This window comes from Mesoplodon bidens (assembly GCF_964165515.1).
Source record: "Mesoplodon bidens genome assembly, chromosome: 6".
Taxonomy (NCBI): domain Eukaryota; kingdom Metazoa; phylum Chordata; class Mammalia; order Artiodactyla; family Ziphiidae; genus Mesoplodon; species Mesoplodon bidens.
Genome location: NC_138162.1, coordinates 26,964,381 through 26,989,081, shown reverse-complemented (window position 1 = coordinate 26,989,081; position 24,701 = coordinate 26,964,381). Strand labels below are relative to the sequence as shown.

The 24,701-nt window shown below is 43.5% G+C and overlaps 1 protein-coding gene across 2 annotated transcripts; it reads right to left on the bottom strand.

The window, feature by feature from the left end:
- Positions 1-1,078: 1,078 nt before the first annotated feature.
- Positions 1,079-24,701, bottom strand: MSANTD3 (Myb/SANT DNA binding domain containing 3). 2 transcript variants are annotated; one of them, XM_081237682.1, is made up of 3 exons: positions 24,549-24,701; positions 10,420-10,867; positions 1,079-1,758 (listed from the first exon to the last, which is right to left on the bottom strand). In XM_081237682.1, the coding sequence occupies exons 2-3, from the start codon at positions 10,835-10,837 to the stop codon at positions 1,349-1,351; spliced, it is 828 nt and encodes a 275-aa protein (XP_081093808.1). In that variant the 5' UTR covers positions 10,838-10,867; positions 24,549-24,701; the 3' UTR covers positions 1,079-1,348. The 2 variants fall into 2 exon arrangements, with proteins under 2 accessions (XP_081093808.1, XP_081093809.1); XM_081237683.1 differs by lacking the exon at positions 24,549-24,701 and adding an exon at positions 24,369-24,446.

Sequence of the window (24,701 nt, the reverse complement as noted above, 5' to 3'; positions counted from 1 at the left end):
CTGTAGACAGGAAACACCAGGGCCAAAGACTAAATGGAGTAACTTAAGGTCACACAGCACTTGAGACAGAGCCGAGCTCAGAATTCAAGCCCTGACTCCTCGTCCTACACTCCCTATATAGCCTCTGTCGCACACACTCCTCCTTCCCCACCCCATGGCCTTGAACTTTCATTCTCAGAAACTGCTGACCTGCCTTGGCACTTAACTGTCACTTTGCTTCTTCCAGCTACTGTTATGCCCAACTCCCAAGGCTGTTTTTCACAGTAGGCTACAGGAGAAGTTACCTCACAGCTCAGTCAAAATATCCATTTATCAATCCACATTTCCAAATATATTGGTAATGGATTCTGAAAAAGCTCAATACTAACTGCATACTATGCAGACTATGTAGCATCACTATTAGCTAGCACCAGGAGCATGGCGAGGGAAGGGCCTTGCCTTAGGTGGCTAAAGATTAAAAACAAGGGCAACCATTTACTCAGTAGTACAAAGTCGGGAGGAAACTACAGCAGGAAGGCAAAAACTGTAGCACAGTGGGGGCGGGCAGCACCTTTAAAAAACATACACAGTGTGACTATAAAATCACAAGTCTTGTCTTTTAATAAAACAAGCATGACAGAATGCAGAGCTCTAAACGAACGTTTCTCCCTCAGAGTAGTCACATCCTTCGTTCCAACAAAGCTACACCTGCTGGAGACATTATCTGGAACTCCTCTTTGGGGAAAGGAAGGCCTTAAAAAAGGCAGCCTATGAGCCACATTAGAAAACAGCCTTGCATTATGTTCGGCTGTTTAAAAACAGAAAATCCACACTCCAAAGATGACATTGAAAAAATGAAAAGTGTGCTGGAGCTCTTGTGGAGGCTCCGAAAGACCTCTAGCAAATTCTGAGCAACAGCATCACCACTGGAGAAACGTGTGTCCTCCCAGGACAGCCACTTTCAATGGGAGGGCATTCATTTGGATAGACAAGGTCTGACGTCTATTTAAAAAAAAAAAAAAAAACCCACAAAACCCAGCCACACTCCTTTATAGTCACACTTGCATCTGATTAAAAAAATACAACAACAACACTCACACATGGTTCTTGTATGAATTCTAATTAAGAGACATTACATTCAGAATGATAGCACTCATAGTGATAATTTTCAGAAGACTCGAAGAGCTTCTTTGCCACTTCAGGGGTACATAGGGTGCAGCTGTTTACCTGAATGTATTCTTAAATAAGTGACTACTACCACTCTCATCTTCCTAGTTGTAGCTCTGTGACAGGCTACCGACCGCAAGTTCGTGTTCCAGACCTTCTTTGCCAACACAGATTAATTACAAGGGAGCCACACCCCACCGTCTTAGGGTGAATTGGGAAAGGGCCGGTTAAATGAGGAAACAGGCCATTCCTTGGTAAAAGTTTGCAGTTTTCTTTCCCAATACATCTTCTTTTTATTGAGAACTTCCATTTTTATCCTGTGTTCCTCCTCTGCCATCTCACACTCTCGCTCTAGCTGCTGGATTTTGGCCACATGCACCTCATTCATCTGTATCAGCTGCAGTTGTAAGATGGACATTTGTTGATGGTGTTCTTCCTCATGCATCTTTTTTAAAGCACCTTCCTGAGAGGTTTTGCTCCTGTAGTTTTTATTGGCTGTTATTCTGACAGCTGAACACGAGGGTTCAGGTTGAGAGGTCCCCTCACATACTGGGAAATGTATGAACTCTTTCTCATCATCGCACAGTTCTCTATTTGAAACAGCAAATGATTCTGAAAAACAGTAGCAGAAAACATGTTCAAAGATTTTACAGGCAGAGAGTAAATCAATCCTATTTCAAATGACAGGGTCCCCCACGACAGGATGATCTGAAGTAGCATCTGCTCTGGTCTGCATGTTCACAGGTACCCCTGCCCCACCTGACTTCTCAAAAACCCATAAATCGAGAGCAATTTTCCCTGAAGAAGTAACGATAAAGGGTTTCATTATGTCATTTCTGGCACTTCGAACTACGGGAACAGTGGTCAGAGACTGTGCTTATCAAGAACTGGAGACCTGGTTATATGGATATAAATCCTAACATGACATGTGCACGACTCCCAGTGAGTAGAAGACCACAGTATGAGGCCAGCAGTGGGTTTTCAGATTACGTTCTCCCTCAGTCTATCTCCCTCTCCGATTCTCATTCAGCCATGAACACTGAAGTTCAGTCTCCATAAGGGCACCTTTGCTGTGGGTCCTGGTCACAGGTCTTAACCCTTACCCAGGATAGCCATCTTAACAAAGGTGCTTCCTTGAAAGATGAGCCTACACTCCCTGGCTTAACTTCCTCAGACTTCTCTTCAGTCTCCCACATCTGGCTGTTGCCTCTAGCACTGCCATCTGGGGGTTAATATTCAGATCCCAAAGACACTTTCCAACGTCCCCCGCATGTAACTTCTCCCTAGCACTTGACAATCCTTCTTGACATTTCTTTCCTCTATTAGTTTCTGAACGATTGCTCTCTCCTAAGTTTTCTACAGCCTCCTCTCTGATTGCTCTTTAAGTCTCCTGTCAGGACTCACACTTAAATGCTCCCCTGGGGTTCCTATCTTTGGCTCTGTTTTCAATCCACCCTAAGTAACCCTCATAATCTGGTTCCGACTTCCTTTATCTTCCTTGCCTTACTCTTCAAAATACCCTGTGTACCCTCCAATCCTACCACAATCTTTATTTTTTCCCATAATTCTCTCACTGCTCCTTCAGCTAAAGTTGGGCTCACTATTTGTCCCCACTCCCTTACTCAAACACACACTCTTACTCCAGTTTCCCCTTTCAACCTCCCTCCTAACCCCTACTTCATTCAGGATCAATGCCACTTGCTGTGAAACCTCAGCCCTCTCCTTTCTCTGTACGTACTCTTCTGTTACAGCACTTAACACATTCTAGTATTATTTGGGGACCATGCCTTAATCATTTCTTTTATCCTTGGGCACCAATTATTTTGCTTGGTACCTAGTGGATGCCTAGTGAATATTTATGGGCTGAAGCTTTGAACAAAAGGGGAAAAGAGCTTATGGATATAAAAGGATGCCGCATTTGGTGGTGCCATGTTTGCACTAGTATTTTTATTGGGCTATGATACAAGTATCAATTAGGAAGTTTCAATAAGGAAACCACTAACCCCACTAACCCATGGAGTCTTATAGCTGTGACTCCAATGCCTTCTTGGGAAGCTTTATATTTCCAATAATGAGAATCCTTGAAGAAAAATAATATCAATTTATTAACAGAGTTGATTACATTATTACATCCACTCCATTATTCCAGAAGATGGGATGCTGGGAATGTTAATGGCTACTGGGGGAAACCTAACTGTTAATGGTCTGTTAATAAAAGGGAAATGGCTACTGTTTATTTAGATTATTTCACTTCAAGGGGTTAGGTAACAACCATAACTAGTCCCTAATTAAGATAAAAGAAAAGGTAAAAACCTTACTTTTGAAAGAGAAGGTTAAAAGGACTTCTCTGTCATCCAGAGATAATGAAAATGTCTCCCTAGGAATCTTTCCCAAATCCAGTGGCTACAGCCTCAATTAGATGTCCTTCCTTCACGCTCCCACTGGTTCCTAAGCCTACCTCTGACAGAGCACTTGTTAAAACTGGCGGCTTAACTACCTCCCCTTCAGGTCTCTGATTACTTTGAAGACAGAGACTGCCTCTAGTTCATCCTCCTGGAGGACCCAGAACAGGGCCTGACACACTGCTAAGCATATAAGAAATGTGCGCAGGATGAATTGGCTGCAGTAGGTCACATCCCTCTCAACACAGCACAACTGTGTAGAAAGAACAGTGTTCTGAGTGGAGAGCTGAGGCACAGGACAAAGGAACAGGAAAGGCTTGGCACTGAGAACAGGATTCCTCAGATGGGATCAGATGCAAAGAGGATTACCTCATCCGTTTCCTTTCTAGTCTCAGATCTAAAACTTCTTCAAAGAAGACTGGACACGTTAGACGTTTTCTGGTACCTTTCGCCTCTTTTCTCTCTCTCTCTCTTTTTTTTTTTTTTTTTTTTTTTTGCGTTACGCGGGCCTCTCACTGTTGTGGCCTCTCCCGTTGTGGAGCACAGGCTCCGGACGCGCAGGCTCAGCGGCCATGGCTCATGGGCCCAGCCGCTCCGCGGCATGTGGGATCTTCCCAGACCGGGGCACGAACCCGTGTCCCCTGCATCGGCAGGTGGACTCTCAACCACTGCGCCACCAGGGAAGCCCCTCTTTTCTCTTTGATCTCATTCCAGAGGATAGTTCTGAATACTCCTCTGAGCCTTTAAAGTTCATGCCCTGATAATGCTACTCATCTCTCCCAATTTCCAAATGCTCATTTTTATCTCAGTAATTCTTGGCTTTAGGAGCCTTTTGATGATGGTGATGGTGATGACGATGACGACAACAGCTACCATTTTCTGAGTAGCTAACCAGGCATTAGGCTAGTGCTTTGCAGCATTACCTCATTTAATCCTTACAGTAACCCTCTGAGGGAGGTATTAGTATAGAAAACCAAACACAACATCTAAAGTCATTTGGCTAGTTCAAAGAACCAGGACTCCAGTCCAGGTCTGCACAACTCCAAAATCCAAGCTCAGCTACTACAACACCTGGCCTCTCACTGTGTCACTTGCTCAGCTGATCACCTGTGTGTCTTAAAAGGCAATCTCCAAGTTGTATCAACTACAAAGCCATCTATTATTAAGAATATGGGTGTATATCCTAAATTCTGATCTCCAAATTTCTCTCTAGAGTTGTGAAAATGAAGACAGCATGTTTATGTCCAGGAGCAGAGAAATGACTCTACTTTAAAACTAATTTTTTTAGTTTAAATGTGTGCTAACAAATGCATTTTAAATTTAAAAAGCCAGACCTCTTAAGGCTCTGGCAGAAGCTGGGGCTTAAAACTAGAGAAGTTCAATGGAGTAATTAACTTTCACACAAATATTAGCTCCAATGAATGGAAGCTAGTGTTCAGATGGGGAGAATCTCCTCTTAATTAGAGAAAGATTATCCTGGGCCTGGCAACCTACTGCAAACACATACCATGTAATCTCTCTCCCAGGTAAAACAAAGCCACCTGAAGTAGAAAACAATTCAATCTTGTGCAAAATGGACAGGAAGGCCTGAAAGCTTTCCTGGGAGCAGAGAACACAGTCAAGGGGGTATTCTTCCACTTGGGCAATTTGAGTACGTTTAAGCTCATAGGGAAAACCTACTAAGGCAGTAACAGGATGGGAAGGAAACTGTGTACAGGCCAAAGCTCAGCTCTTCTTAGCAGAACAAAGGAAACAGGACGGACTGGGAACACGGATAAATAAGATGGGGGGATGCATACTATGGAATATTATCCATCAACTAAAAGAAACAAATTAGACTTACACACTGCAATGGGAATAGATATTTAAAACATTCTAAGTGAAAAGCAGCAAAAGGAAAAGGAAGGTATCTACTGCACAATTTTTAATCCATGTAAATTTAAAATATAGGCACACACAACACCAACGCATGCTTTCAAGAACACGTGAGAGAATACACAAGCACCTTAGAATGATTAAGGTGCAGAAGAAAAGAATGAAAGTGGTGAATGGGGATAAAAAAGTAATAAATGTGTAAGTAACACACAAAAAAAGGGCTTTTCCAGACCAATGATGCTAGTGTGCCGTGACTAGAAATATGTCAGTCCCCTCTACTGGAGTTCCCACCCCAAAAGAATAGGATTGGTCTAAACAGTGATAATAATGGAAATTATTAAGAAATGTTTGCATTATTTAATATAGCTTTGCATACCTATGTCTGTGTTACTGGATTATAGCTTTATAGTAGAGAAATAATAGCATATGAATTAAGTGTAAGTTCTCTCAAGATATTTGAGTACTACTGAAAGCTTAGTTTTCCTAAGTGTATTTGACATTTGGCCATCCTTCCCTCCCGACCACCCCTAGCAAATTTTGTTGGCTACCTTAGTTTGTTCTGCAAACCTCTTCCCCAAAGATAATGGAAGATAAGTGTCAAAGGCAAATTATCACAGATCATAAATCTACAGGGTATAAATTGTTTTAATATATTTAAAGGGAAAACACTGGTTTTTTACAAATACATTCCTAAGTGTTAAATTTTAAGACTACTGGGCTTCCCTGGTGGCACAGTGGTTGAGAGTCCGCCTGCCGATGCAGGGGACACGGGTTCGTGCCCCGGTCCAGGAGGATCCTGCGTGCCGCGGAGCGGCTGGGCCCGTGAGCCATGGCCGCTGGGCCTGAGCGTCCGGAGCCTGTGCTCCGCGACGGGAGAAGCCGCAACAGTGAGAGGCCCGCATACAGGAAAAAAAAAAAAAAAAAAAAATTTTAAGACTACTGTGTTCAACTACAGATATACATTTCAAGCAAGTCATTGACAAAGCTAAGAATATGCATGCAGGGGATGGTGATCAAGATGACACAGCTGTTTTTGATAATTGGAATTTTGTATTTAGAGGTTACATTTTGTCAGCTTATGAATGGGCAGCTCCTGGAGAGGTCACAGGGTCCCCTTCTGGCCTGTGAGTTTAGTACCACTGGCCTCAGGAGTCCCTGTTTGTCGTTAGCTTGCTTTTGAATTACTTTGGCCACAAGTTCGGAGAAAATGCTGTATAAAACAGGAAGGGGCCATCCTGAAGGGTGTTATTTGTGAAAAGAACTTGCTGAGTGCCATCACCAGAGGCAGTAGAGTCTGCAGTTGAACCACAATAAACGGGGATAATTTTGCACGACACAGACACTAAGGTAGTTGTCTTTATGATAGGAACTGATTCCTTGAATGTATAATTGAACTCTAAAATAAACTATGCCTCTATGCAGGTTTAATGAAATTTCTGAGGTTGCTGAAATTTGTATATTTGTTTTCCTTTTCCAATGCAAGATCTGCTGGTGAGGGGAAATATCTGACTGGTTTTATTATGGTTTATACACGAATAAATGGGATATTTAGTTCTGTACATAAATCTACAGTGAGTACATACACTGGAATGAGAGACAATCATATTAGACCAAATCATAAGATCAAAAGACAAAGTCATACTTTTGAGGCTTGAAAGTTCAAAGCTGACATTGACCTCTTGAAGGCCAGTTTTCCAGCCATTTGCTGCCCTGGCTCAACCCTCCACCCCACTCTCACATCCACATTTGCAGCCGGGTTCCCCTCACTTCCTCACTGCTGGGGATTGTGACAGCAAATTTAGTTCACTCATCCGTGGTATGGTCTGCAAAACTAACTCAAACCCAACTCCTTCGTTTTACAGAAGGGGAAACTGAGGCTCAGAGGGCATTTCAAAATAGTGTTTGTTCACTATCTTGAGACTCAGTGTGGAATTTTTAAGCACCTTATTTTAAGTCATTCATTACTGGGAAAATCAAACCCCTGTTACAAATGAAAGAAGCCAAATAGGTTCAAATGAGGAAGCACTTGGAATTTCTGGATTTTACTGTGTATTTGGCATACATCATGCAACAGGCCCTCTGTTATCACTGGGACATAACCAGACCCGGACACCTTAAGGTCTAATAGCCTTAAGGGCATAGAACATTAGATTATTGAAGAATCTGAAGAAAAAAAAAAAAGATGACACAGCTGAAGCCATCTCACACAAGAAACAGTTGGAGGGAGGCCTCTAGTGGAATCTGCCAGGCTCCTTCCTGTTTAACAAGTTCCGACAAAACCTTCAGCACCTAATTCTGTCACAGGCACTCTGTAAGGTGTTTGGACAGAGCTGGCCGATAGAAATATAATATGAGATACATATGTAATTAAAAATTTTTCTCATAGGCACATGAAGTGTGCACAAGGAAGTGTACAAGGAAGTAAAAAGAGGTAAAATTAATTTTAGTAATATATTTTTGATCCAATATATCTAAAGTATTATCATTTCAACATTTAATCAACATAAATGTTATTAGTAAGATATTTTATTGATACATTCTTTTTTGGTACTAAATCTTTGAGATACAGTGTGTACATTTATAGCACATCTCAATTCAGTCTCCCCACATTTCAAGTGCTTACCAGCCCCACGTGGCTTGTGGTTACTGTACTGGACAGCACAGTAGAGACAGAGAGATAGTAGAGACAAAGTTAGTAGAGATAATAACTGAACACACACACACACACACACACACACACACACACAGAGTCCATGTGTCAAAATACACACAGTGGAATGGGAGCCATAACCCTATAGCAGGTTTTCAACCTCTTCCCCAGAAAGACCCAGAAGAGATGATTAACAATTCCAGCTTTCTTTTTCTTTCTTAAAACTAAGTTGAAATGCAAAATGAGTGAGGTAACCTCAAAGCTGTTTAAATGTATGGAAAGCGTTCCAGTACTTTAACTACTAGAGTTTACAGATACTTTGGACACATTTCCCAACTGACAAAGCAGCATGTTCTCCACCGCCCTCCAGATTTGACCTGGAAACAGGAACCAGGCAGCATATGGCTGTACTTTAATAATCACCAACAAAGAGAAGTCTCATGTGTCATATATATGTACAAACATCCAATTTAAAATAAATCTCTTTTACAAGTGAGTCTCTAGCAAATGTCACTACAGGAAGGACACTGAGAATCCATATTTATTGCTTTCTTGCTGGAAATTTAGAAATTGTTTTTATGAGTAAATGAACTACATTCTTTCCTCCTAAAAGCAAGAGAAAAAAATCTGTGGAATGGACTTTCTAGATCCTACCCTAGAACTTGAAAATGGGGAAATAAGACTGTCCCGTTAAAATAAGTTTATGAAATCAATATACAATCATCCAGATCACAGATTTGCGAAGTAAACTGCATGCAGTCCACACCAGCATCTTCCTCGGCAACATCTCCCAGGGAATATGAGCAATTTGAAAAGCAGCCCTGCTGATTCACCTCCCTCCCTCCCCCAGCACCATTCCATTCACTGCCTCACAGACACACAATCGCTCCAAGGCCAGCATAATGGAGAGGAACAGGCTGAAGCTATAAACATCTCCAAAGCAAGGACACGCAATTAGCAGCGGGCCCCCTCCACCACAAAAGCAGCAACAAGGAGAGAGAGCTGGCAGTGTCCATATCAACACTCTCTTCTGGGAGCTGCCCTGGCTGGGGAGCTCAAGAATCAAAACTCAGACATAGGGTTCCTACCCTGAGAAACAATACATGAGTTTCTTGACATTCACCACTATGGTTGCCCAACTGGCTCCCTAGACTTAACCTTGGCCAAATGATCAGAAGACAAACATTTGATCATAATTTAGCTTCCCAGGATGATCTGCCGACGGGGAAAAAAAAGAAGTGCTAATCAAAACCATGTATTCTGTTCACTTGGTTATTATCTTTTCCACTCTATATGGATAACATTCTTGGTTTTAGACAATTTCTTGTGACTTTTACTTAACCAGTCCCTCAGAGCTCAGTTTACTCTGGGGACACTAATAAGTGAATTTCTCATCCTGCAAGCCAAGAATCGGATTTTCCTAGGCAAATGCTTGCTTCCTGGGTCCTTGGAGCACCTTATGAACAGCCCTCTGGCCTTCCCAGAAATCTACCTCTGCTTCAAGTATATTTTCTGCAAACTGCAATCAATCTTTATATAAACTGGTCATTCCTATCTTAAAAGAGGCAGGAATTATTGGCAATTTATCTATATGCATCCTTACCCTGCCCTTGCCTGGAGACATTTCAGTAAGCCCCTTAATTCCAACTTTTTAAAGCCATGACACACTATCGCTACAGCCTTGATTATATGACATTCTTTTCCCTCCCCAAGAATTATGTATGACATTTTTCTCTTTTCAGTGGAAGTATATTAAAACTAAAATGATTTTTTTCCATTATTTCTCAAGTTTCCTAGAGTGCACAAACCAAAACTATAGATCACAATATTATAATGGGTAGAAATGCTGGTTTTTAATCTGGGTGTTTGCTATATTAGTCTCTGTACTTTTCCTAAGTTTGAAATAGTTCACTTTCTTAATGTGGCATTTTGAGTAACTTAATGCAGAGCTTTGCACATAATAGGTCCTCAAAAACTATTTTTTGAAAAAAAATACGATAGTGTGAATGACTATAAATCCTCCAGTTCTCTTTAATATATTTGAGATAGATTGAGATAAGCAACTAAGATACTTCATTAATAACTATATTAATGTAGCCCCTTATTTTTCCTTCTTAAGTAATAACAGAGATAAGTGAGATCTCTCTAAGAGAGACACGAGATAAGAGCCTCTGTTTTTATGTACGACTTGACTGTCCTATCTAATTGGGAAATTTTGTATTGAGAAAGTCAAGTTTGATATGAAAGTTTCTTTTTTCTAAATTCCCTCAAAATGAAGGACTTGAAAATCGCAACGTCAAACAGGTACCCAAGGACAACATGCAAGCGGGTGTCAGGCACCGATACCTTGGGTGGCGGCATCAGCATGGTACTCGGGCTCCTCCTCGGGAGGGCTCTGCAGGAAGTACAGCTGCTCGGGCAGCATGTTGGCGATCTTCTCCTTCCCCAGGACGTGGGTGCTCAGAAGGGGACTGACGCTCCGTTTCACTTTCTCTCTCCTTTCATGGGCCATAATCTTTTTGGTCCGAGCCTTGATGTTCTCCCAGCACTTCTTCAGCTGTTTGAAATCCCGCAGTGACACGCTGGGCTGCGAGTTGTATTCATGGGCGAGCGCCTGCCAGGTACGCTGCTTGAGGGCAATAGTTCGCGCGTCGCTTTTCTTACACTCCAGCACATACTTGTACTTTTCTACTAAAGCCAGCAGGATGCTCTTTTCCAATTCTGAGAAGTATTTGGCAGGTTTTATGATTTCGTTGTTTTGCATTTTCCACGTTTCTCCTGGCTGTTAGCTATCCTGGAACAGGAAGTTTGAAACAATCAGTACCAACTCCAGCAATAAACAAGTCAGCGAATCACTCAAGCTCTATCCCTGACTTGATTCCCTGGTCTGAAATACGGTACTTTCTTTTCCACTCATGTTGAATTGTGGTATTCTCAAGAAAACATTCAGAAGATTACAAGGAATAGGGTTTTTACTTAAAAGTAGATTTTCAGGTAGGACCTTTGCTGTAGGTCTTGACCATTTTGTGATTATCTGGTACAGAACAGCAAAAAAAAAAAAAGTTGAACATCTATGTGGAACTCTAATGTGTTCATTTATTTCCGCTTAATATTAAGGAACAGATAATTCCCCAAATTCATAATGTTAGGCAGCTTTTAAACTAAACAGGTCTCTCAAAGTTTTGTCACAGCTGAAGACAAGAGAAGCCACTGTGTGATCTAATACAACAGATAATGTAAATACTACCAAGATTTCAGAATCATCCAGAAATCACCCCAGAAGATCTGACATTTCCATCACTATGTCTGTGACCTTCGTTAGGTCCATGCTTAGAAGAACCTCAGTTTCTTTATCTTTAAAATGAGGGCTTGGAGTCTGTGATCCTTAAGGTCTAAGGGCCACTTTTATTTTATTTATTTTTCTGTTTTTTAAACATCTTTATTGGAGTATAATTGCTTTAACAATGGCGGGCCACTTTTAAAAGTGTACAGTTCTGTGTAAATAATTAATATAATTTCAGAAGTGTAAGGGCCTGGACACTTTAGAGCTTGAGTCCAGTGCCTCTCTTTTCTTTTTTTTTTTTTTTTTCCTGGACATTTCATATAAATGGAATAATTCAATATGAGGTCTTTTGTGACTTGTTTCTTTAACTTAGCATGATGTTTTCATTCCTTGTTATTACCAATGGTATTCCATTTTATAGATGTAGCACAGTCTATATCCATTTACCAATTAATGGATTTTAAAAATTGAGATAGGGGCTTCCCTGGTGGCGCAGTGGTTGAGAGTCCGCCTGCCGATGCAGGGGACACGGGTTCGTGCCCCGGTTCGGGAAGGTCCCACGTGCTGTGGAGCGGCTGGGCCCGTGAGCCATGGCCGCTGAGCCTGGCGTCCGGAGCCTGTGCTCCGCAAGGGGAGAGGCCACAACAGTGAGAGGCCCACATACAGCCAAAAAAAAAAAAAAAAAAAAAAAATTGAGATATATTGACATATAACATTACATTAGTTTCAGGTATACAACATAACGAGTTTATTTATTTATATATATATACACACATATGGAAATGATCACCACAATAAATCTAGTTAACATCCATCACCACACAGTTACAATTTTTTTCTTTTAAGATCTATTCTCTTAGCAAATTTCAAATATACAATATAATACTATTAACTATAGTCGCCATGCTGTATATTACATCCCAGGACTTACTTACATTATAACTGGAAATTTGTACCTTTTAACCACCTTCACCCAATTTGCCCCCACAACTCCCCATCTCTTGCAACTACCAATCTGCTCTATATCTATGAGTTCTTTTTCTTTTTCCTCCTTCTTCTTTTTTTTTTTTTTTTTAGATTCCACATACATGTGAGATCATACAGTATTTGTCTTTCTCTGTCTGACTATTTCACTTAGCATAACACCCTTAAGGTCCATCCCTGCTGTCATATATAGCAGGCTATCCTTTTTTTGTGTGGTTTAATAATATTCTTTTGTGCACCTATATACCACATTTTCCTTATCCCTCTTTTCAACTGAGGGAACTAAACTAAGGGCCAGTAAGGTGAAATGGATTGTACAAGATCACAAAGATGGTGACTTCAGAAGTCAAGAACCTGGACTGCCCTGATAGTTTGGTAATCTTTTTTTTAAACACACCAAATAATAGCCATTTTTTAATGCATATTCGTTAAAAGTCTTTGTTCACATATTATAGTAAAAGTTACCAATTTTATATTATTTTAGAAATTTGAAATGACATTACATTTTCTCCCTTATCATTATTACAGTCTACATACCTTTTTATATTTTTAATAAAAATTGCATATATTTAACATACATAGTGAAATGATTACTACAAATAAGCTAAATAACATATCTCCTCACATAGTTACCTTTTATATGCGTGACGAGAGCGCCTAAAATCTAGTCTCATCATATTTCCAATATTCAATACAATATTATTAGCTACAGTCATCACTCCTGTACACTAGATCTCTAGAATTATTCATCCTACATAACTGCACTTTGTACCGATTGACCAACATCTCCCCGTTTCCCTCACCCCCCCATCTCCAGCCCCCAGTAAGCACTGTTCTACTCTCTGCTTCTGTGAGTTTGAATAGCCTGGTATTCTTAGTATCATTTCACAACTATCTCTTGAGCTCTCACCTTGGGTGACTCCAAATTACTCAACCATGGCTCCCTAGGTCATCTTGCCATCCTCCCCAGTGCTGAGCCAGCATCTTTCACACAATAAATGCTTAATGTCTTATTCCACTGAACCTATGTGTGTTTTATGACTGCACAGTTTTCCACATCTTTTAATCACAGGAAACTTCCTACAAAATTAATCTCTCAGTTACATTATGGCAAGAATGTTGCTAAGCAACAGAGAATGCAGCAATAAAGCAAGCGTTGCATGCCCCTTTGTGGAAAGGGCCGGCAACAGAGAATGCAGCAATAAAGCAAGCGTTGCATGTCCCCTTTGTGGAAAGGGCCGACACGCCCAGTCCTCCTTACATTCTCTAAGCCTCTGATTTTTCAGAATAACAAGCAAGCATCAAGACTGCTTCCAACCGGGCTTCCCTGGTGGCGCAGTGGTTGGGAATCCGCCTGCCAATGCAGGGGACACAGGTTCGAGCCCTGGTCCGGGAGGATCCCACATACTGCGGAGCAACTGGGTCCATGCGCCACAACTGCTGGGCCCGCACTCTAGAGCCCGCGAGCCACAACTACTGAGCCCCATGTGCCTGGAGCCCGTGCCCTGCAGCGGGAGAAGCCACCGTACTGCAACGAAGAGTAGTCCCTGCTTACCGCAACTGGAGAAGGCCCACACACAGCAACGAAGACCCAACACAGCCAAAAATAAATAAATTAATTAATTTTAAAAAAAAAAACCTGACCAACCTGTATTGAAAGAATTAGAAACTAACTTGAAAGAAGTCCCACTGGACATTTGAACAAGGGTAATGGGTATACAAAGTTTCATTAAATTATTCTCTTGATCTTTGTGCACGTTTGTAAAGTTCCACAATACAAAGCTGGGGGGTGGGGGGAGGCTGTGACTTTTAAGTTTATGGTACACTGATTTAAAATCACACCATTACAACTCAGCTCTTCACCTACTATGCCTGGGGAGGGGTTACTATAGTTGTAAATAACTGAAATCTGTTAGATCTGAGGCTGGAGGGGACCCAGCCAGATCAGAGAGCCTTGAAATAGAGGCCAAGGAATGTAGGCTTTACATGGGGGCAACAGAGTCTAGTCAGGGTCCCCCACTATGTACCACTTCCTCCCAAAAGTTAAACTTAGTGTGATCAGTGTCTCCAGATACAAGGTACCTCACATTCATCATAGACACATCAGTATCAGAAATCGAGAGATTTAGACAAGCCAAAGTTGGTTTGGCCCTCAGGTCTTGGGCAAAGAGAAATGAGGGGGAATTTATCTTTGGAGATGTGTCCCTGTACCCCTAAATTATCAGGCCTACGCTTCAGTCACGTTGCTGTAATGTTCCTACAATGATCCAATCCAGGCCCCTTCTTCCCCAAAGGTCCAAAGTTAATTTTTGCCTTCATCAATACTCCTATTTCGTATAAATCAGTGTTCACAAACTGAAATTTATTAACACACCCTCCCTATAATATATTTCTTCTATATGATCTCTATCTGCCAAGATGACTATGTTCATCTTTATGTTCTATAGTTTTTATTATGAAATCAATAGGTATACGGAATGTTCTTAAACTACACAGCCCCCAGAGCAGATTCTGATCTGAAGCCCATCCCAATTCTTCTGCCCCCAGAAGATGTCTACCCACTCTTTTTAAGAATCACTGCTGGGGCTTCCCTCGTGGCGCTAGTGGTTGAGAGCCCACCTACCGATGCAGGGGACACGGGTTCGTGCCCCGGTCTGGGAAGATCCCACATGCCGCGGAGCGGCTAGGCCCGTGAGCCATGGCCGCTGAGCCTGCGTGTCCGAAGCCTGTGCTCCACAACGGGAGAGGCCACAACAGTGAGAGGCCCGCGTACCGCAAAAAAAAAAAAAAGAAAAGGTAATGCTATTTTATACATTATATATTAATGCTATTTTATACATTATATATTTTTTTCTTTTTAAATAAATATTTTTTTCTATCCTTGATTATTTCAAGGTAAATTCCCAGAAGAGGAATGGTTGCCACAAAATATAAAAACACTCGAGACTTTTGTTCCATCACCATCTGCCCTCCAGAAATGGGGTACTAATTGACATGCCCACTTCATTGACTTCTGCTGTTAACATTTTTTAAATCTATGCCAACTGTGGAGGTGAAAAAATGTCCCTTCATTGTTTAGTGATATATGAATTGCAGCTCTCAGCAAATAAGCCATACTCTGTCTGAACAAAGTCCCTTTGATACTCAGTGGAAATGAAACTACATGGAATTAGTTCCAAGCAATTTAATAATTCTTCCTCACAATATGTGCAGTACCACTAACTGCCACCAGGTGGTGGTGGGCTGGGGGGAGTCTAAATTCATAAGGATCTTAACTTAAGTGTGGCCAGTTGAGTCTCTAATAAGAGCAATAATTACAATTGCAGATAATTTTTATTGAGCCTCTACTGTGAGTTTGACACAATACTAACTGCTTAATATGCACTATATCATTTAATCTTCCCAAAAATAGCCCCTGAGAGCATCATTCGTTACACTGTTAAAAAAAACAAAAAACAAAAAAAACCCCACGAAACTTTATGAAAGTATCAGAAATACCAGAAGAAATTATACAACTGCTCTCAAAAGCAAATACTCAGAATTACTAACACCCGGGGACCATTAATAGCCTACTAATTAAACTATTACTTAATCACTAGCTAAGTAAATCCAAGTTACCAATTTACTTTGCTTAATTTTGTAGAACAGCAGGCCTCCCTAGGCCATGTGGTTGCATCCTGCCGGGCTATAAAGGGATTCTGGTGTGAGACAGTGTACCCCAAAGGTCCCCTATGGATCCCCAACAGCCTCCTGAAGCAGGCTGTTTATCCCCACTAAACCAATTATTATTCCTATTTCCTGGATCAGAAAAGTGAGGCTCAGTAACTTTCCGGTGATCACACAAATAGTAGCAGCACTAGGATTCAAACCCAGGTCTGACTCCAAGCCCAGGCTGCTCTCTGATTTGCTTAGCCCTCCCTCTTCTTTCAGGCCTAGTGACAGCATCTAGTGCCCAAGCTCAAATTACATATCAATTAGCAATCTGATTGCCAGCAGGGACAACCTAGGAAGAGCTGTGCCTGCTTCCATCATCTCCATTTGTTGGCTCCTCCCCTCCCATCCCCACTCCCATCACCTCCCCCCCTTCTAGGTCTCAAACCTAGGGTCCACAGCTCCCCACCCCAACCCAGGTGCACCCCTCTCACTCTAACTAGGGTTCAGAAATAATTTCCACTGTTGATCTGCTAAGAATGTATGTTTGAAAAGTAACTGTAGCAATAATATGGAGCTTTAAAATGGTCCACACTTCAGGGGAACTGGATGCTGACACTCTGCTTGAGCACCTGACTGACAGTCCTAAGTAAACAAACACTTCCAAGATATAGGAACATATGTATATGTATAACTGATTCACTTTGTTATAAAGCAGAAACTAACACACCATTGTAAAGCAATTATACTCCAATAAAGATGTAAAACAAACAAACAAACAAACAAACACTTCCCAAAGAAAGAGATCTCCAAGAGAAGCTTATTAATAGAAACTTCGAGGCTAGAAAGCACATTATAGATTAAAACTGCTTAGGAACGTCCATAACTGGTTATAGATGACAACACAACAAGCCTTCTCTGCTACATTAGCCTTTATTAGAAACTGCCCTTCCCTTGTAGGGAACTCCAACTCCCCTCTGTACGGATCATCTTTTTTGTCTGCTGTTCTGCTAGACAGAGTGCTACCCGGCGTGGTCATAGAACAACAAGCAGCCCAGAGACCCCACAGTGGGGCCTCAGCAAGATTTAATGAATGAATGTATCTTGATATAGTCATAAAACTGTCTACCATGCACAGAATGAGTATCATACATGGTAAAACAATCAGTACACCAAAAAGCTGCATTAAAGTAAAAATGGTCAAATAAAATAGCAAAATCCAAATGCAATGGAAGTTCCTCTTGGGCTAAGCAAAGACCCATATACAAGACTAAATAAAATAGCAGGATTCCAATACCATAAAAAAGAAAGAGGAAATAATCAGCACAATTCCCAAAACACTAACATTGACTAAACCACCAGAAGATTGTAATAAGTACATTTAATATGCACCTTAAAAATCCATCTGTTAGGGGACTGAATGTTTGTATCCTCCCCCCCAAAAAAATTCATTTGCTGCAACCCTAACTCCCAGGGTGACTGTATTTGGAGATTAGGCTTTTAAGGAAGGAAGATTAAATGTGGTCCTAAGGATGGGGCCCTGGTTCAAGAGGATTAGTGCCCTTAGAAGAAAAGACAACAGAGAGCTTGCCCCTACCCCCACTAATCCCAGGGCTTACAAAGAGACCATGTGAGCACACAGAGAGATGGCAGCCACCTACAAGCCAAGAGAAGAGCCCTCAGAATGAAACCTACCTTGCTGGCACCTTGATCTGGACTTCCTAGCTTCCAGAACTGTGAGAAATAAATTTCTGTTGTTTAAGCCTCCCAGTCTGTGGTCTTTTATTATGGCAGGCCAAGCTGACTAACACACCATCTAATGATATTTTAAGTCCACCAAGGGTCAAACTAAGTCCTAAAATTTGAGCAAAGACCAGAGAAAGTTGGCCAGATTTTACTTCTACTGCTATTTGTAGAAAAGGGAGTTCTTTGAAGTCAATACTCAGGATGGGAACCATGACTAAAAATCTGTGACACTGAGACCTCAGACAGATATTAGGATATTAATGCACTACTGCTCTTAAAGTGAAGTGAAATAACCAAGCCAGTGGATGCAGAGAACCTGGGCTCAAATCCCGAATTCAGCACTCACCTAGCTGTGTGACTTTGGGCAAGTCAATTAACCTCTAATGCTTCCTCTGTAAAACAGGGTTAATACTCCCTACTCTGCTTTATTCTCTCTACACAACTGTTCTGCAATGGGAGTAAAGAAGCACAGACTAGATCTTCAATAAATTTTAGTTCTTTGCACCCCTCTCACTCATACTGAACTGCTTCCAAAAGTAGAATAGTGGTCTAAGTACAGTATATACTCAAATACTTATTGGCTCTTTTATTCATAGACACACAATTCAACAAATATGTAATGGACTCCTGCGAAAGGCTCAGTACTGTCCTAGAGTATGTGGGAGATACAAAGACAAGCTGAAGGAGCACTGGCAGAAACTGACAACCAAAAGGAGAGGTACAATGAATGGACACCACAACAGAGGACAAAGCACCCTGGGTGCTCAGAGGAGAGAAGAGGTTAATTTGCACTCTTCGTGAACAAGAGGACATTTGAGCTAGATCTTTAAGAATGTATAGGATATGAACAGAGAGAGCTGAAGGAGATCATTCAGATAAATAATTGATAAGAAAGGACCTGGATTCTGAGTGGTGGTGATGTTAATGGAAAGGAGGCGGTGCATGCCAGGGACTGTTTCAAAGTGAGAAATGACCAGGACGTGTGTGTGTCCACACTACGGTGGGGGATCAAGAGAAAGTAGAGGCAAAGAGGATACAGGAGGATTAAACAAGCACCTAGAGCACCTACATGCACAGGTACTGGAGGGAGGGGTATTCCTTAAGATCCAGGAGACCACAGTCTAGTGAAGACATATCACAACACAGAGTACTGTGGATGGGCTGGTGACAAGGCAGTGTGATAAGCACAGTCACAGAGATGTGCCCAGGGATGTTACTCCAGGATTGGGTGGGATTTAGAATAAGGACCTTAATTCCTATCAGAATAGACTGGAAATAGAATTAGCATTAGAACAAAGCAGGGCCACTTTGGAAAGACTGAAAGAAGGAACAAATACAGAATTGGTGAGTAAGCTGCAGGAAATGTGGCAGCCAATCCCTGAAGGGAGGCCTGGCCGCAGGCTATGGGTGATCAGTTTGCTCTAAAGAGATGAGAGCCTATTTCCAACAGTCAGGTCTGTTGACTCTGTCTCCTGACTCCACATCCCCCAAACAACTTTTTTTGGAAACAACATAGATCCTAACATGTTATAACTGAAAAAGGACTTCAGTCCAATCCTCTCATTTTACAGATGAGGAAACTTAGGCTTAGAGCAAACTACAGGGGTTCCTGGGGTCCCAGTAACAGAGGAGGGCCTAAAAGCGAAGCTCCATTATTTGTTTTCAACCCCTCCCCCCACATCTCTTCTCTGGAACCCTCCCGTCATCAAGATGCCCTTTTGCTAGGTACCCTCAAGCCTTCCCCACTCTCCCAATGGAAAACTCAAGGGCACTGCTCTCAATTCTGACACTCCCTCTGTGACATCAGGCAAGTCCCCTTTCCTGACTGTTGATTCCTCATCTCTAAAAAATAAAGCTGCAATGGGTGCTCTCTAAAGCCCCATCCGGTGCTGGCAGTCCATACTAGCACTGCTGCTACAATGGTTTTTCTGCAACCTAATTTCCACAGTTCTCTGCCAAAGACGCATAGATGGTATTTTCTGATTATTTATGAGGCTAGTGTAGCTACTAGCCAAAGAAAGAGAACATTGCCACGGAATAAAGTGATCTCAGCACTTCAGAGGATTCAAGGCCCACGCCCAGGTTTAACTCTAAAGGTTAAGTAGTTCCAAGTGAAACATCTAAAGCAGGTGATGGGATCTCTCTTTCACTACTGTAGCCCCAGCTCCTTGAAGACCACCTGGTACACAGAAGGTATTCCATAAATATTTGTGGAATATATGTTGAAACTAACCTGCTCGCCATTCGCATTTTTTACTAATTATATCTATGTTCTACTATCTTAAATTTCTTCTTCTATAAAGGATGTCTCATAACAAAACTCATTTCCTGGCTTCTTCTTGTAAATACTGTTGTATGCCAAAATTTTTACAACATGATACAACAAATTTCTACAGTTATGATGCCTTCATGATTCCATTTGACGCAGAGGTAGGAACAGTCAGACATTACTGTCCCCGTGCACACCTGGCCGTGTACCTGCTCTCACGTGTTCAGACCTGTCTACTCAGGATGGCCACTCACCTGTGCCCTCTCCGTCTTCTTTCTTTCCTTTAGGGGAGCTTCCAGTCTAAACCTAGCACTAAATTTGCTTCCTCCAGTGCTCTCCCTCCCCTTTCCCTTCGCCACCCACTCCAGGCAGCCAGGTAACTGGGAAGTGTTTATTTTTACCATCTGTGTCTGAGGGTGACTGTGAGCAGGACCAGCCTTGTGTTTAAGGCAAGAGCTCCCCCCTCCCGTCCCCCCTCCCTCACAGTTCCTCCGTGAACCAGAGGCAGGTTCCTAAAGGTCCTGACCCCTTCCTTCCCTTCCCCCACCGCTCCTTCCTAAACGATCTCCCCACCCCCATCCCAGTCTCCCTGAAATTCCCTTGGAGTCATTATTAAAGTACCCTCCACAGAAAGTGCTTTTACAATACAGAAAGTCCCCTTATGTAGGTGTTCCTGCTCCAGCCTGCTTCTTGTCTGTGAGGACTCGCTCCTCTAGGCCCACCACTTCAGCATCAACGGCTCTCAAATCTCTGGGCCTGGACTTCCCTGGTGGCGCAGTGGTTAAGAATCCTACTGCCAATGCAGGGGACACAAGTTCGAGCCCTGGTCCAGGAAGATCCCACATGCCGCGGAGCAACTAAGCCTGGGAGCCACAACTACTGAGCCCGCACACCACAAATAAAAAATAATTTATTAAAAAAAAAAAAATCTCTGGGCCCAGGGTCTCAAGTATTTACCTTTTCCTGCAGCCCTCAGAATTACTCTGTACTGCAATCTATCCATACCCTTAAGGGGCTCCTCTATCTGAGCTCCTGAGGCACGGAACTACATTTTACTTGTATCTTGAGCACACAGTTGACTCTCGGTGTCTGTTCAAAAGAAAGTAGGGGCGTCAGGGAGAACCTCTCTCCAGCCCCATCTTCTCTCCTCAGCACCACACACATTTCCAATTGTCTCCTAGCCACCTCTATCTAGCTGTCCATTATGGGTACCTCAGAAATCTCCAAAAGCAAACGAATTATTCCTCTACCCCCAGACCTCCTGATTTCTAATAATTTCAGCCACATTAACGTGGCTCAAAGCAGAAACCTCAGCGTGCTCTTCAATCACAGGGAACCACTCATCACATTTACCACTACTACACATTTTACCTCAATATCTCTTCTCTCTGCTCCCATCCTCATTGCCTACGTCCAAGGTCAGCCCTAGTCTCCCAAAATGATCTCCCAAACTTCCAGCTCCTCTTCCACACAGCCACCAGAGGGATCTTTCTTAAACACAGTGATGATGCCACAGTCCTGCGTGTAAACCTCTGACATCTCGCCCACTGTCTAAGCAATAAAGTCCAAACTGGGGCTTCCCTGGTGGCGCAGTGGTTGAGAGTCGGCCTGCCGATGCAGGGGACACGGGTTCGTGCCCCGGTCCGGGAAGATCCCACATGCCGCGGAGCGGCTAGGCTCGTGAGCCATGGCCGCTGAGCCTGCGTGTCCGGAGCCTGTGCTCCGCAACGGGAGAGGCCACAACAGTGAGAGGCCCACGTACTGCCAAAAATAAAAATAAAATAAAGTCCAAACTGCTCACAAGGCATTCAAGGCCTTTCCAGATTTGGCCCCAATTACAGTGCCCCCTCCACCCCACTCCAAACCACCCTTTCCATGTATGTTTCAACCCAGCCAGACCAAACTCACCTTCATGCCCTTGAACCTACTGTGTTCTCATGCCTCTAGACATGGGGCCTCCTCTGGCTGGAATTCTTTACCCCAAGATCCACCAAGGGCTCATCTTTAACCCTCAAGGTCCCACTCTCATGAAATTTTTGTGAAGCCTTCCGCAACTAATACCCAGGCTATTATGTTTATTTTATTTATAACAGCTTCCTCCTAACATGAGTTTGAGGCAGCTTACGAAGTACGTACACACTGCAACTAGATTTTTTTTTAAGAGAGAGGATATCAGGGCAAAGACAAGACAGAGGTAAAAAAACCAGAAGTTAGGAATTTGTGTAGCATTCAAAACCTCTATGATAACATCTCATCTTGTTAAATCTTGTTAAAGAGGTAGATTAGCCCTGAGTATTCTACCCAGAATGAATGGGTTACTCTTCTCTGAGCTCACTGCCAGTTGTATATGATGGTACTTCCCATATTTTCTGTGATTTGCTCGTTGTGTCCATCTCCCTCACTAGGCTGGGAAATTCCTAAGGAAAACACATAATTTCTGACTCATCTCTCTCCCAGGCATGAAGCACATGACTCAGCATAAGACTGGTGCTCAGCAGACAAGAATTAAACAACTGTCACCATGGACAGGGAAAAAGTTCCTAGTGCTTGTTGAGCTCCCTACCAGGCATTTGAAAAAACATTCTTTAATCCTCACCAAAAAATTACATGGCGGAGAAATAGCAAACCTAGGATTTGAACCTCCCACTGTCTGTCTCTCCAAAGCAACTGCTCTTTTTTACTAGGCACACAGCTCCCAACTTTCACCATCACTATGTGCCCAAACACCCCCTCCTTCAAGTCCTGGTTTTAAAGCAACCCTTCTCTAAGAAGCCTTTCCTGCTCACTCAGGAGAAGAGTCAGCCCGAGCTCAGCCCCGACCTTAAACAACACTCAGGTAAGACACAGTCCCAGTCGGGAGAGGAAGGGGTGCCTTCTGGGTAGCCGAGCACCAGCGGGCCGGGTGGGTGTTCTTCAGATGGTGTTGTGGGTCCTCAGCTCTCCTTCTACCCCCTGCCCCTGGGTGCAATGCTTGGCCCTTCCTGCCTTTCTCTTCCTTCTTCAGGGTCCAAAGCCTTCCAGTTCTCCCCATTTCAAACTGAACCCCAAAATAATCTCCTCAGGCCCATTGCTTCTCTAACCAAGGGAACTGTATTCAAACACACTCCTTCATTACATCAGTTCAGTCTTTGTACTGATATTTTAAGCATCTTACCAATCTTCAGGGTTCTTGAGCATCCTAATCGCCTCAAACATAGTAAAAGAATTTCAAGAATCATGAGAAGCGACCATGACATTTTAGGAGGCCCCGTCACCTGGCTCTCAACACATCTGAACACTTTTGGGGTGTCCTGGGAATAAGAAGAGACAATTCACTGATCTCACCCCAGGATCCCTCCCCCTCTCTCCTCCCAGACAGGATGCCTGGTCTCTAAGGGCAGGATGGAATCCTGGTCCAGAAAACTGCTGGGGTGGTAGATGCTGGTCCCTTCCTCCATATCGTCTTCCAGAGCCTCAGAATCCTCCCTTCTCCTCCCCGTCCACCCCTTGTCTCTCTGGCCCCAAACTCCCCTAGCAGTCCTCAGTCCTAACTCAGGAACTATGTTTTTGAATTAACATTCAACAATTTCCTTGGTAACACAATTGAATTATCTGACATACTAAAATGCACACCCCTGGCCCTGATATTATCCTACCTCCCGGTTTTAAATGTGTAACAAATATATCCTATAACCACTCTCCTGACACTGCAGGAACATCTGTGATCTTAAATGTTACCATACCTAAGAGTCACCCAATCTCCTGAATCAGAATAGGGAGACTAAATTCTTCTCTATTTCCTACTCCTAAATAAAAATTACTCGTGCAATTTACAGTAGCTACATCACAGCGCCAGTGCGATGACTTAATTAGATAACTCATGCCAACTGTTTGGTACCTAGGGCCTGGTATATAGAAAGTGCTCAATATTTAGCTATGATCATTTACGTACATTATCTCTCACAATAGCACCTGGGGGTAGGCATTTAACCACGCACTCCCCTGCCACCATCCCTCCCCCCATCTCACCCCCATTTACTTCTATAAAGCCAAGGCTCGGAGCAAAGGAGATTTCCCAAGGTCAGTAGGGCACCGATGTGATGTTCGGCCCTCAGCCTCTGGGTGAGAGACCCCTCCCATTACACCCCTGTAAGGGACACAAGGGGTCTTAAAGGAGACGAGTATGGAAAAGCGCGAGCACAGTGCCCGGCATACAGTGGGGACCCCGGGATGGGGAGACCCCGGCACTGCGAGTCATCTGGATTCCTCCCAAGCGGCTCCTCCACTCCCAGAATCGAGAGTCCCCCGACCCCGGGTGCGACGCTGAATCTCCCCGAGGTCCGCGCCGTGGGGCTTTGTACGCCGCAGGCCGGCCCCACTCACCGAGTCCCATCGCGGCGCGCGGAGGTGGCAGCCGGGCCTGCGGGGCAGGGGTCGTGGCGCCTGGGCCGGAAGCCCGCCCTGCCGGCCGCGCGGCCCCCGCACGTCTGGCCCGAGCCTCCCGCCTGACCCTCGCCCGCGCCCCCGCGTCGCTGCGGCCCGCCCGGCGGGCCAGCCTCCTACCTGCAGCGGCGGCGCAGCGGCCACGGCGATCGGGAGAGGGGCCGGCGGGATGCGAGCACGGGCGGCCTCGGCTCCTCTGGCAGGCTGGGCGGCCGGGAGGGCCGCAGGCTCCGGAGCGCCGGGCGGCGGCGGCGCGCCCCCGGCCGGTCAGGC